We start from the raw sequence: 13,782 nt of genomic DNA, 5'->3' as shown, positions 1-13,782 counted from the left end.
TTTAGGAAAGGAAGTTACAGGGAGGTCACACACAGGTTTCTCTGCCCTGTCCTCCTGATGCAAAGAGAGGGATCAAGTCAGGATGTCTGGGTCTCACCTTTTTTCACCTCTCGCCTGGACAAATACGGTAAAATAGTTGCGCTCAATAACGAAGTATTAAAATATAAAGTCTCGTTGGACCCAACAGAACGGATACTACATACCAATTTACCTGCAACTGAATGGCATGCAGGCAGACAATTTAAAATGTTTCAAATTAAAGTGAGAGACACTTTAGCTGGAAAGTCACCAAGCCGAGAAAAACACCGCTCGATGTCTCGGAAATTTTAGAATACGTTCCAGTTTAAGTATTCTAATTAGGCACTGCAGTTAACATGGCAATCATGGCTTAACCATGCGTGGATGGAGGTCAGCGTTGGATCGTGTTCCTCCCTGGAGTACTAACTGGTCATGAGATGTCAGTGGTGTTAAGACAGTCATTGTTGTGATGAGTTGTACAGCCTGCACCATCGTAATGAGGCTGGAAGTACGGATTCACGTCAGCACATAAGCAGACAATAAAAAATAAACCACAATACAGAAAGTTAAATGGAGTATAAATGTGGACAGTGATGGTGTGCTGTTGTGTGTGTGTCCATGAAGAACATGTTTGATTTAATTGCTTTGCGTAAACTGTGGTCATTTTTGCAGAATATTGCAAAGTCGGGCTGTTTCATTCACCTGTTGCCAGTAAACAATTATTGAGTCTTTGATTATTTTTCATGGCAAAATGTGTTCTTTTTTCTTTTCAAATGGTCATTCATCACTACAGGCAGCTGTTCTGTCGAGACAAATTAACACGTAATACATTCCAGCTTCATGTTTTAGTTTCCCAACAACAAGTGATCTGCACCTCTGAATATGAAAGCAGACCCTCAAGGCTTTCACAGCTACATCACATAATAACTCTGAGGTAATTAAGGAAACCTATTTGGGAAATAGCATCCCAGAGAGGAGCAGCTTTCCCCATTACCCAGAGAGCTGCATACATCATGCACATCTATTTGTTGACCCATTGGAAACTGCAGGAAGTTGATATTCAGCAACAGATGACCAGAGCTGCTCCATTGCCTCATCCAGCAGCTGGAGGGGGGGGGGGGGGGGCGGACGGACGGGACAGTAGAGATGACACAGGGCAGGAGAGAGCGCTGGCTGGGTCAGCTCTGCTGTACAACCCTTTGACTAACAGAGTGACTCAGTGCTGCTTTGGGCCTGGAGGGGTGGCAAATTCACTGTTTGGCTTCAATTAAACATTAAATTAAAAAGGGAGCAAACAGACAGCAAGAGACTCGGGTATGTCAGAACATATGTACCCAAGCTAAGATGCAGTTACACACACGCATCGGGAATCAACACAAGTCTTAATTCTCTATCTAAATCATTCTAAATTAATCTGGATCACGGCAGAAATGTTATCAAATATTAATTACTGTCAAACATTTAGATCAAAATCTGACATCTGCTTCACGACATAAAAGGGATTTTAGATTCATTTATTTTTATTCAATATTGAAATTTTCTTGGATAAAAAATTATAATGGGGGAAACATTCTCATTCACAGAAGTGGAAAAATTACAAATGACACCTAGAAAAGAAAGAACATTTGCAACAGAGATAATTACACAGAAATAATGCAGCCCTCTAAACATTCATTCATTTTCCAACCGCTTTGTCCGTTATTGGGTCGTGGGCTAAGCTGGAGCCTATCTGAGAAGTCAATGGGCGAGAGACGGGGTACACCCTGGACAAGCCGCCAGTTCATCGCAGGGCAACACAGAGACAGACAATCAGCTGCACACACTCACACCTACGGACAATTTAGCGTAACCAATCCACCTGAGCTGCTTGTTTTTGGAGGTGGGAGGAAGCTGGAGAACCTGGAGAGGACCCACGCAGAGACGGGGAGGACATGCAAACTCCTCACAGAATGGCCACAAGTCAGACCCTAACCTGCGACCTCCTTGCTGCGAGGAAACAGCGCTTACCACTGCGCCACCGGGCCGCCCGCCATCAAAACAATGATGCCTAAATTACACAAAAGTACGCAAAAGACAAAATAAGGACACCTGCCCCCTCATAAAACCTTCCTTTGCAAGTTTAGACAGTTCTATCTCTTCAGTGACCATTTTCTCCTCCTCGGTGCGGTATCTGAGGAGAGGAAGTGTCCGTTCTCTTTCCTCCACTCCACCTAGTGTATCCAGCCAAACACTGCATCTTTCCTGCATCCCAGCCCAGAGAGAGAGAGAGAGAGAGAGAGAGAGAGAGAGGCCCCTCCTCCGGATGACATCAGTGCTCTTCTGAAGCAAGAGGCAAACACAACTCCACATTTGAACAGAGATCTCCTGCAGACGCAGCACACAGATGTGTGCGTGTACGTGTGTGTGTGCGTGTGTGGAACAGTAAACAGTGACGTGTTGCGCCAGTTAAACTCCAGAAATCTCGAGCTAGTTTTTATGGATCCGAATTTAAATGATCCTATCCTGGATCGGATTATTTTTTCCCCCCTGATTGCGAACCCCAAATTAAGAGGATACCCCGTTACTTTCCCTTTTTGGGTTGCGTATAGAGGTAAGTGCGCTTTTTGCTGGTACAAACCTGTTGGGAATGCCTCCTTTTCATCTTTTTGGGATCTTCTTCCAGGCAAAAGGAATTCAAAGTGGTGCGGAATCCTCAGGAGTTGCTTGTATCTAATTAGTTGCCCTAATTTCCCCCCCTCCATCCTTTATTTTTAAATAGTTGCCTCGGGGCGGAAAATGTAGCGTTTTTCTCGGGGGGGGGGGTCTTAAAAGTGACAACAAAGATGAGAGAAACGGTAAAATAATGAGCCCTTTCTTAGTTTACGCGTTCCAAGCCAGTAATCTGCAATAATGCAAATCGGACATAACTCCGTCCAGCTCCTCTTCTGCAGTCCCTTCGTTGCGGGCAACTTTCTGCTTCGTTCCTCTTTCACAGTTTTTTTATTTTTTTATTTTTTTATTCCACTCATTTGACATGAATTTTGTTGCGACACGCTGAAAATTCAGCTTCCCGATCACAATTTGTGAAACGGACAAGAGAGCAACAGGGACGTGTAAAATCTCCCCGTTCCTGAATTCATCCCTTGATCTCCTTAAACGGGGGGGGATACGCAAACTTCACTGGGATTTAGAGACTTGTGTGATTTCGTCTCGGTGTCGCAGCCCCCTGAAGGCACCCCGATGTGCAGCTAAGATTGCAGCGCATATCCCGCGGAGGGGGCCAACCCCGCTGAATACGTCTCCGGCGTCACCGCCTGGACGCGTCGGACCGGCTCCGGTTCACACCTCAGCCCGTGATTTTACTGCGTGTTCCCCGTGGGCTGATCCGCACCCTTTACGCAGCATCATATGTTGCGCGGGGAGCTTCGGGGCTACAGTCATTACGGTCCCCTGGAAATACAGCACATCAAATCCACTTCAGTTTCGCATCGGCTCATTTAACGCGCCCCGACACTGTTACATTAACAATGATGGGAATAAACAGTGTTCGCTTCTGCTTTACCGCTGCATAAAGCCGTGCCTTCCACGTCTCAGGCTCCTTCACCTATTTAAGGTGAATGCATCGTGATTAAAAACAGCACATTGCCAATTGTTAACCCTTTCATCTTCAGGTCATCTCTGCTTCAAACGGTGACTGATATGATAATGAAGCCTTCAGGCTAAGGCCCGATTTCAGTAAACCACCAACATGATGCAAATCTGACTTCAATTTTAAAGGCATTTAACGACGGCTCTTGTTCTGTGTGTTTGAGGGACAGAGAAACACGCAGACATGAGGACACACTCAGATGTCTTCCAGTGATGACTGCCTGAGGCTCAAATCCCCAGTCAGTTGCTTTCAGAGGGAATTTGCACATTGGATTAACAACTAAACAGGTCACTACAGACAGAATCTTCAATTAGCAGAAAAGTTAAGGCCTCAAATATGAATGACTGTCAGGAAGGAAAAAAAAAATACCAAGACATATTCAAAATTCAATAGTGTGCTCTGAGGCCTAAATTCAGCTCTTCTCATTATTCATTTAGCCGCTAAGAAGCATCTTGTTTCAAACTATTCATCCTCTCCGAGCTTTTACAGAAAATAACATTTCATGCTGGTTACTAACAGTGAAGGTGGAAATGGAACTGCAAACCAGAAACAAAAATATGACTCCAGAATAAACTGTCAATGAGCCGGTAGAGGGAGGTTAACTCAGCACTGTGAGTCCATGTCTGGCCTGCTAAGACATGTTCCTGTGTGGAACCTAACATGAGTATTCCGTATTTTGATGTTTACTTGTCACAAGCAGATACACATCCACACACACACACGCACGCACATTTAATTTTGCAGCACCTACCACCCCCAAGTGGGGAAAAAACCACTGCAGCTGCTCAATCTCTCCTTTCAGACTGTTACAAAAGAGAGACCCCCCCTCCTGTCCAAGGGATCTGTGTGCTCTCAAAAGTATCATCTGTTCAGACCATGCAAGCACAGCGCCAGGAGGACACATCCCAAGTCTGAGGAATGTTCTGAGATTTGTGCTCATTTTCTCTGGAGCCGACACGTTTTCTGCGTGCCTGTGAATTTTGATGCGTCCATGAATGTCCCGTTGTGTCTGCACCAAAGCAGGCCGCTGTCCAGTACGTCGACATACAATTTAATTTGCAAATAAGTACCAGACATTACAGTTTACGGCACACAAAATACAGCCTCTGATATCCGATGAAAACCATGAAGGAAAAATGCAATGATAAGAAAAACACAAAGACAACATCTTTTTCTTGCACACCATGTTAGTGTCAATTGTCTTTTCTCAAATTAAGTACAATTGTTGTTGTTTTTTTATGATTGAGCCAATGTTAAGAATTCAAGTTAGCTTCAAACCTTGAACATGCTATCCATTGTTGTAAATTAACACACATTAAGTCCAAAAACTACAAATATAGCCCAGAATAATAAATATTGTGCACAGTCAAACATTATTCTAAACTTTATTATGACTCAGGATGAATAATCAACAGCAGATACAAGCAGCATTGATTTCCCAATGGAGAACTCGACTGTGGTTCAAAATTAATTTCATGGCTTATGAATAATTTAGCAACCAGTCATTACTACTTCTACAGTCTTGCTCCCACTAAATGCTGCCCATGTAATATTATTCTGTATTTTACGAAACTAGAAGTAATTTTAATCTGCAATACTTTTGACGAGTATAAAATTGTTTCCATTTGTGTTTCTCCATAGCACTTCTTGTGCATTTTATGACTACGGGGCACAAACTCTTGGGCTTTGTTATTGCAGACTAATGTGCATTTATGTGTGTTGAGCTCACAATAGCTATCAGTGTCCGGCTTTGTGCGACCGTCTCACATGATCCACTCCAAGCTGTATACACACGTACAATTTTATCAGGATGCTCAATTTAACTTCACCAGTTCAGAATAAATGAAGCGAAAGAAAAGTCACTTTGACTGCAAGAGAAGTGTTCTGTCAGCCGGGAGAGCTTATTAGAACAATGGAGAAAGACATCCATCACAAAAGATTTTTAACTCGGCCTCTATTGCTCTCAAAAAGGTTGTGTGCAACTAGTGCGTGTGTGAGTGTGTGTGTGTGTGTAGTCTACATTTACATGGTTCCACAATATTGGTAAATTCAATAGAAAAAGGCTGCAAAACATACAGTGTAAATTAGAGGATATTTTAAATCACATAAACAAATAAAAATATCACATTTAGGGCCTTCAAGTTAAGGATAAACCATCCACTTATTTTCTTTAGTACAAACTATGAAGAGAGGCCATAGGCCAAAGAGCAATAAGAACAAAAATCAGCACCGATACCAGCTTTTCACAAAGTAGTTAAGACATAATATTCAATGCAAACATCTTATAAAATGTCCAAAACATAATATCACAAAGAGGCCCTGCATGGAAAATAATGTGCTGTTCTTCCTGACTTTATTAACATCGGTATTTATCAAATTAAAATAATAACAATTCTACTGGAGACTGAATCAGCAGGCATCAGAGATTCTGTGGCCAGAAAGGCAAACTAATTGCAAATATTCTTCCATTTTATTTGTGGTTGTTTATGCAAAAATCCTCTTAACTCTATATGCAAATTTGTCTTTGCTGGTTTGATTTCTTTTACAGTATGGTCAGAATTACGAGTCATTGGAGGATAGAGACAATTACTAAAATGTATTTTTAAAACTGTGATTGCGTAACTATTGTTTTAGTTTCTAGATTAAAAGCTCATTGCAATTGTCAAAGAGAACATATCCCCCTATCATTCTGCCATTAAAAAAAGGAACTTCATTACTGAATTTTATATTTTTTCCCTGCCAAACGCCTTTATTTAGAAGTTAGCAGGAGTCACATCTGGTGCTTTCCCCCCAGACTCTAATCCACTACTAACGTAATACAGAACTGAAAGGCTGCGTTAAAATGAAACAGAAAAAAAGGGGGGCCGTATTATCCGACAGCATCTCAGGAGTTTTAATCAAGTTATCATGCTCTCAATTCCCTAATCATCTTGTTGTCATGAGCTACAACTGTTAAACGTCTGGGCCCCGTGTTCCTAATTTACCTTTAACACATTTTACACCCAACACTGGCTGACTGCAGTTCACATGGATGGTTACATGTGAGGGCACAAAGCCATTGTGCTGCAAGAGGAAACATAACATTTTCTTTGGAAAAGGAAATTCTATTTTTTGCAAACAGAAATAATGTTCATAGAATGCAAAAAAAGGACGGAGAGAGGTAGGCCAATAGTGCCAGGCAGGAGCTGGGATTGTCAGGAACAGATGCAACAGCCACTCTCATCACCATACAAAATCCAAAATGAACCTAATTGTTCATTTTTAAAAAAAATGTTTTTACTAAATAAAAATCATTTGCCACAGTCTAGGTTCCTCTTACAAATAAAATTTGGAATAACCTTTTTAAAACAAATACAGAATTAAATTTCAGTCTTAGAACTGGTGTTAATCAAAGACTCAAGAATAGCTCCAAGGGAAATGACCTAAGAAGTGCAAAAAGGCTCCACCCTAACCCATTGTGTTGGATTTCACATCACTGTTGTCTTTGGTATACAGATACATTCTCTCTTATATGGTCTCAAAAAGACATGTAGTCTGTTAGAGTAATGGGGTGTGAAAGGTCAACTGGCAAAATCATAGGTTAGAATTAAGGGTATTTCTGAATGGGATATAAAAAAAAACGTATATATTTATAAAAATGTTCCTTTGATTCCTTCCTCATTGCCTAAAAACATTATGTAAGAATGGAATATTGTGTTCTAAATTTCTTTTTTTCTCCGGTTATTTTACAGAGGACATTTCTGGTGTGCAGAGGACATGTTATGAGTCAACCTACAGATGCATGAGGGAGTCTGCATCCAGACGGATAAGCGCCTTGCCCTATTTGGCTTCTTAAAGGACAGAAGAACATTGGTTAGCTGCTGCGGGAAAGAAACCAGAGCCCTGGATTAATGTTTATAACGGCTCAACAAGGTAGCACTGGATTCTGGGTTAACCGAAGACCTGGAGTGCACTAGTGAACAGGCCTGCATGCATTGAGCTTGTGGCACAAAGGATTGGCATGGCTCAGACCAGTTTTGTGGCCACTAATCATGCCTATCGGGCCTGATCGCACAAAGGATGCTTTGCTAAAACTCTTACTGCTCCCCACACGGATCGCCATAAAACATCCAAAAAATCGAATTTGCTGTTATGGCAGTTAAGCACGACAACTTCAGTGCCCATTAGGATTTCTAATATTACCTGAGAGCACATGTTTTTTCAGTGACAGTGGATGCCTTTTTCCACAGGCTTATCTGCCATGGTAAAGGCATTGAGAGCATGAGCCTCTGACAACACAGAGGAGGTCATCGTCCAAACAAGGCTCAGCTCAGCAAACACCGGCCAGGTCAGGATATCAGACCCCTCGGACAAACTTTCCCTCTCACAAAGGATAAGAGCAAATTCAAGGGGGAACCTTGATTGGATTTTTGGTGACTGGAACGGATTTACCACATTGTATGAATCAGGTACGACACAGATGCTATCGCTTTTTCGATTACATTTACCAGAACACAATATGTGATGAAATGTACAGGAAGTGAGGTCACGACCGGTATAAATAATTGCAAGCACGAATCCGTATTAGATTAATTAAAAGGAAATTACTCATTGATAGTGGAAAAAGAAAGGCATCCTATGAATATGAAGCAAAGATCATTTATGTTTGTGTAAGTCTTTGTGCAAAACCTCATACAACTGTTTCAGTAACATAAACCAAAACTCTTTCCTGAAAAGAGAGTTATTTATTTTCTATCTTGTACGAGACCAGTTAAACCCCAGTACTTAAAAGGTGAAAGGCATGGAGTATGTCGGTTACACAACAGTTCATCAACAAAGCCTGATCTGTTCACCCTCATGATCTGTGGGGATGAAAGGCAGCGTTGAGATACAGAAACACGTAAAACAACTAGGAAATGCTATTACATTTCACAAGTCAGGGCCAAAATGAATATTTATAATATAAATTCAAGAGCTCACAAGCACTCTTATCAAAGAGAAGAAAATAAAAAAGCACCTCTATTTCTAACGAATCTTCTAATCTTAGGAAATACGTGGATGATGGAAAGTCACTCCGCAGCAAATAAATAAATAAAAATATTTTTCACTGATTGGTAATCCTAATGGTCAATTCATATCTTTAATTGTAGGAATTAAAACTCATTATTACTGCAGTTATTTAATCTAGAATGTGCTGCAGGCAGCATTTCAAACACCCAGCAATTATGAAAACAGAAATTTGGCTTTCCTTTAAAGAACTTGTGCATTAAATGCATCCTTTTGTCTCCTCCCCAGGGGCTCTGGAGTGATTAGACTGACAGAGGCGACACAGCTCCAAGATGGCGCGTCAATGCAAGGCTTTGATCCTCTTCCTCGTCAGGATTGGGTTGCTGCTGGGTCTTGCTAACCCTCTGGTGACCTCCACCTCGTGTCCCTCGTCCTGCCGCTGCGATGAGACCTTCATCTACTGCAACGACCGTGGCCTAACTTCCATCCCTACTGGTCTACCAAAGGATGCTACAGTGCTCTTTCTGCAAAACAATCGCATCAAGAGTTCAGGCATTCCTGCAGAGCTTCGCAGGCTCTCAAATGTAGAAAAGATCTACCTTTACTGCAACAATCTGGATGAGTTTCCTACTAACCTTCCTCTTGGGCTTAAAGAACTGCACCTTCAGGAGAACAACGTTCGGATGATTACACATGCCTCTCTAGCCCAAATTCCATATATTGAAGAACTGCACCTGGATGATAACTCTGTATCCGCAGTCAGCATAGAGGATGGGGCCTTCAGGGACAGTAATCACCTCAGACTGCTTTTTCTCTCCAGAAACCACTTAAGTACCATCCCTTCAGGCCTACCTATGAGCATTGAGGAGCTGCGCTTTGATGACAATCGCATATCCTCCATCTCAGAGCAGTCACTGCAAGATCTCATCAACTTGAAGAGACTAATCCTGGATGGAAACCTGCTTAACAACCGTGGGATTGGGGAGATGGCTTTGATCAACCTGATCAACCTGACTGAGCTCTCACTAGTGAGAAACTCCTTGACATCACCGCCAGCCAACTTGCCAGGTACCAGTTTGGAGAAGCTGCAGTTACAAGATAATCACATTAATCGAGTTCCACCTGGGGCTTTTGCCTTCCTTCGACAGCTGTATCGCTTGGACCTATCGGGCAATAACCTGAGCAGCCTCCCTCAAGGTGTGTTTGAAGATCTGGACAACCTCACACAGCTCCTGCTACGCAATAACCCCTGGCAATGCACTTGCAGGATGAAGTGGGTGCGTGATTGGCTGCGGTCGCTGCCTTCGAAAGTGAATGTACGCGGTTTTATGTGCCAGGGTCCCGATAATGTCAAAGGCATGGCAATTAAAGACCTAACTACCGATATGTTTGACTGTACAGATTCAGAACTCACCGCCACATACGAGACAAGCACGGTCTCCAACAATGTACGCCCCTCCCAGCCCCAGTGGCCCTTGTTTGTGACAAAAAGACCATTTGTAAAAAACCCGGATTTTGGTAAGAATTACCACAGCACTACCACCTCTTCAGGGAGAAAGATCATTACCATCAGCGTGAAGTCAAGTAGTGCAGAAACAATACACATATCATGGAGGGTGTCACAACCCATGACTGCGCTTCGACTCAGCTGGCTAAAGCTTGGGCACAGCCCTGCCTTTGGCTCCATCACTGAAACCATTGTGCAGGGGGAGAGAAAGGAGTACCTGCTCACTGCGCTGGAGCCTGAGTCTTCCTACAGGATATGCATGGTTCCTATGGAGACCAGCAACATTTACCTATCAGATGAGACTCCTGTGTGTATAGAAACAGAGACCGGTTCTCACAAATCATACAATCCAACCACAACTTTAAACAGAGAGCAGGAAAAAGAGCCTTACAAGAATTCTAGTCTGCCTTTGGCTGCTATCATTGGAGGGGCAGTGGCTCTTTTGGCAATAATAATGTTGGCACTGGTGTGTTGGTATGTCCACAGGAATGGCTCACTTTTTTCCAGGAACTGCACCTACAACAAAGGCCGACGGAGAAAGGATGACTATGCCGAAGCCGGCACTAAGAAGGACAACTCCATCCTAGAGATACGAGAGACTTCATTTCAAATGATACCTATAAGTCACCTGCCAGTGACCAAGGAGGAGTTTGTGATACACACAATTTTCCCATCTAATGGTCTGAGTTTATACAAAGGCCCACATAACGAGAACAGTATTAACAACAGGAGCTACAGAGACAGTGGAATACCAGATTCAGACAATTCCCATTCATGATATTGCGCATGTCCATTTATGATGAGTGCGTGATTCCAATAGTGTCAAGACTCTTACAAAACACTGGATCTGTAAGACTGAGGAAGCAATGTTCTGTACATTTGCCACATAATTTATATTTAAGAACAATTTATGAAGAAGGACACCGTTCCAGTTGCAGGCCATCACTGAACCAGTGGGTATTGTAACTAACTGCAATTCTATATTTTAGGGATTTGTAGTAATTTGTACTGTATTTCCTTCGCTTAAGGTTATTGACCAACTAAAAAAGCTCCGTGTTCTACTGAGATATGATGACTTGTCAACTGTGAAAGTGGGTTTTCATTGCTGTGTTGAACAATCAGACCTTAGAAAACCTTGTAGTATAAGCACAGGTCATACTTTTAACTTTGTGGCTGTCTGAAGAACACAAATGGAAAAAAAATGACAGGGTGCAAACTAAGGCACAGCTGATCAACTAATTTGCAAAGCAGGCATGTTGCCCTCTAAAAGAATGAGCATCCAGTAGCTGTCTCCACATACTATGAACCAAGAGTCGTGCTCTAGTATTCACCCGGTATGTAGATTGAATAACGAACAATGGGGCACTGTGCATTATGTCTCTGCTTTGTTGACTGTGTGTGATTTCGTTTTTCTTTCTGTTAGCAAGAGGAAGACCCACAGCAAAGCAACCCAAGCATGGTTGCGGTGTTTCTGATAGGATTGTAGGCCACAGCACAGAGCAGATAAAGCACATGGCTTTATGGAGCTCTCTATGCTCCTCAAAACAAGTAGGCTGGACATGCTGACACAGAGGACCCCGTCCACTCTCTATTTGTACAAACCAACAATGGTCCCATGACAATGGTGGCATTCTTTAGTACCGTGTACCAGTCGTCATTTTTAAGTCGCTAAGCCAAAAAGACAAAACACTTTGGCTTTCATTAGACTTACCACAGTGGCAGCAACTCCTTGTTATGAGCATTATTTTGTATTATTTTCCAAATGGACACACATTTATGTTTTCACAATTTGAATTTAACTGTTTTTAAGAATTAAAAACCAAAGTGCATTGTATGCCCTTTGGCCAGTCTTGTATGTGCCTTGATCCAATGCTTATTGTATTTAGCTTTTTAAGAAACCAGTGACTTTTTTCATACACACTTGGATATGAAAAATATTGGTCATATTACAGAATAAAAGTGGACAAAATAATTTTGGTCTTCCTTACCTTGAGTACAACAAAGCTAACATTTCAATAAAAATATATTTTTTAATGTTAGTGTACCGGTAATTAATATTATCCAGTGTTGCACTATACTACTCATTCCTGTTATTTTTTTTTGGGGGGGGGGCATAATACAATTCTACAAATGTGAAGTGCATTGGAGTAAAAATGGGGGCGCTGTTTTATTCAAGAACACCTCAAATAGTCATTGAGCCACACAATCACGAAATTGTTATAGAAAATACAGACTGTATTTTCATCCTTCAATAAAGATCCAAAACTACATTGCTCGTTCCATGACATAGCAAACTCTAACATTTACGTCTTTAGACATAGTTTATCCTTTAATTACACATACTGTACTTAAAACCCTGCTTTCCGCTTCATGATCTGTAGAGGAACATCTGCTTGAGGCTGCTGCTGTTCTTTCGTGGTGAAGCCTTGTGAAATGTCACAGTAGAGTAGAAGAAGGGCTTTGGAGAGACTGGGTTTGATAAACCTCCTCGGCACCAGGACAACATAAATACTCATGATGTGGCAGACCCTGGTGAAGACGCCTTCACAGGACAGAGTATACATACAGCGCTCTGGGCTCCATGCAGCACACTTAATGACATGGTTACAGCTCACCCAGGCCAGATTCCATGAAAAGGTACACGTGCAAAGAAAGTGACATGGCTTATTAGACCATTTTATGAATGCATCAAACAGACCTTCTTTTCACCGCTAACAAAGTTGATGCATTTCACATTGCACTCACGAGACTTTACCTTTGACCATACTCTGTCCACTCTTGCACATTATCACAGAACGTTTTGCATACCCACACTCACACGCCCACACACTCTTAACACAGTAAAAGCTTTAATTACCGAAAGGGGAGCCGCTAAAAGCTGTGCAAGCCAGCCAAAACTTAAGTATACAGTAACCCTGCCCTTTACGCTAAATATATATCACATTAACTTGGAATTAAAGTAAACAGGCTGCTTTTGGAAGGCTAAATAGTAATAGTCTCCATATGAATGCTCTCGACTTTGATCTTAGTTTAGTAAAAATTAAACAAATAAGAGTACAGGAAGAAACAACATGATGAAACTGGAATATTAGTTGTTGGTCTTTAATTACACTTCAATAAGCCTCACATCCTCATTATAGATGAAAACATACTTTATAATGTAGCCTTCAAGTGAAACCAAAAAGCACTTAAATTAAATTAAACCAAATCTATCCTAAAATGTGTAAGAAATCTCAGCAGGCATTACAGCATCAGCTTCTCACTGATGAATGAGGTAAACTCAACAAATGTGGCAAAACGGAAAAGCACTGTTGTTTAGGCAGAATATCCATCCCAGTTTTTGAAAGAACCCATTCAGATATTTTAAATGCTATTATTGCACAAGAACAAAAAAATCCAAACACAGTGTACCCATGAGATCACTGCAGTTTTTAGATTTTGTACATCATTGATTAGATCCTGGGATTTACTCACATGGGCTTGTGAGAAATGGAGCCATGCTGGCCGCTTTAAAGCTGGGGAAATGACCTGCTGCGCCGCTCATTTCTCTCACCTGTTTGACAAATTGCAGTCTTTCCAAATATGCTATTGTTGTGTCTTTCACTGAAAATAACACATTAACCAGAGTATCTTTGTCCATTTT

The 13,782-nt window shown here is 41.7% G+C and overlaps 2 protein-coding genes across 2 annotated transcripts in view; one reads left to right on the top strand and one right to left on the bottom strand.

Annotated features, from left to right (window-relative positions):
- The window catches only part of macrod2 (mono-ADP ribosylhydrolase 2), a 351,161-nt gene that overhangs the window by 279,134 nt on the left and 58,245 nt on the right, over window positions 1-13,782 (bottom strand). The window lies entirely within an intron of this gene.
- flrt3 (fibronectin leucine rich transmembrane 3) lies at window positions 8,965-10,917 on the top strand. The gene has a single exon (XM_068741342.1). It carries the CDS (start codon window positions 8,965-8,967, stop codon window positions 10,915-10,917), a length of 1,953 nt encoding a protein of 650 aa, XP_068597443.1.

The sequence above is a fragment of the Brachionichthys hirsutus genome, chromosome 7 (assembly GCF_040956055.1).
Source record: "Brachionichthys hirsutus isolate HB-005 chromosome 7, CSIRO-AGI_Bhir_v1, whole genome shotgun sequence".
NCBI classification, from domain to species: domain Eukaryota; kingdom Metazoa; phylum Chordata; class Actinopteri; order Lophiiformes; family Brachionichthyidae; genus Brachionichthys; species Brachionichthys hirsutus.
The sequence above is the reverse complement of the archived record's forward strand: the minus strand, read 5'-3'. Positions and strand labels throughout refer to the sequence as shown.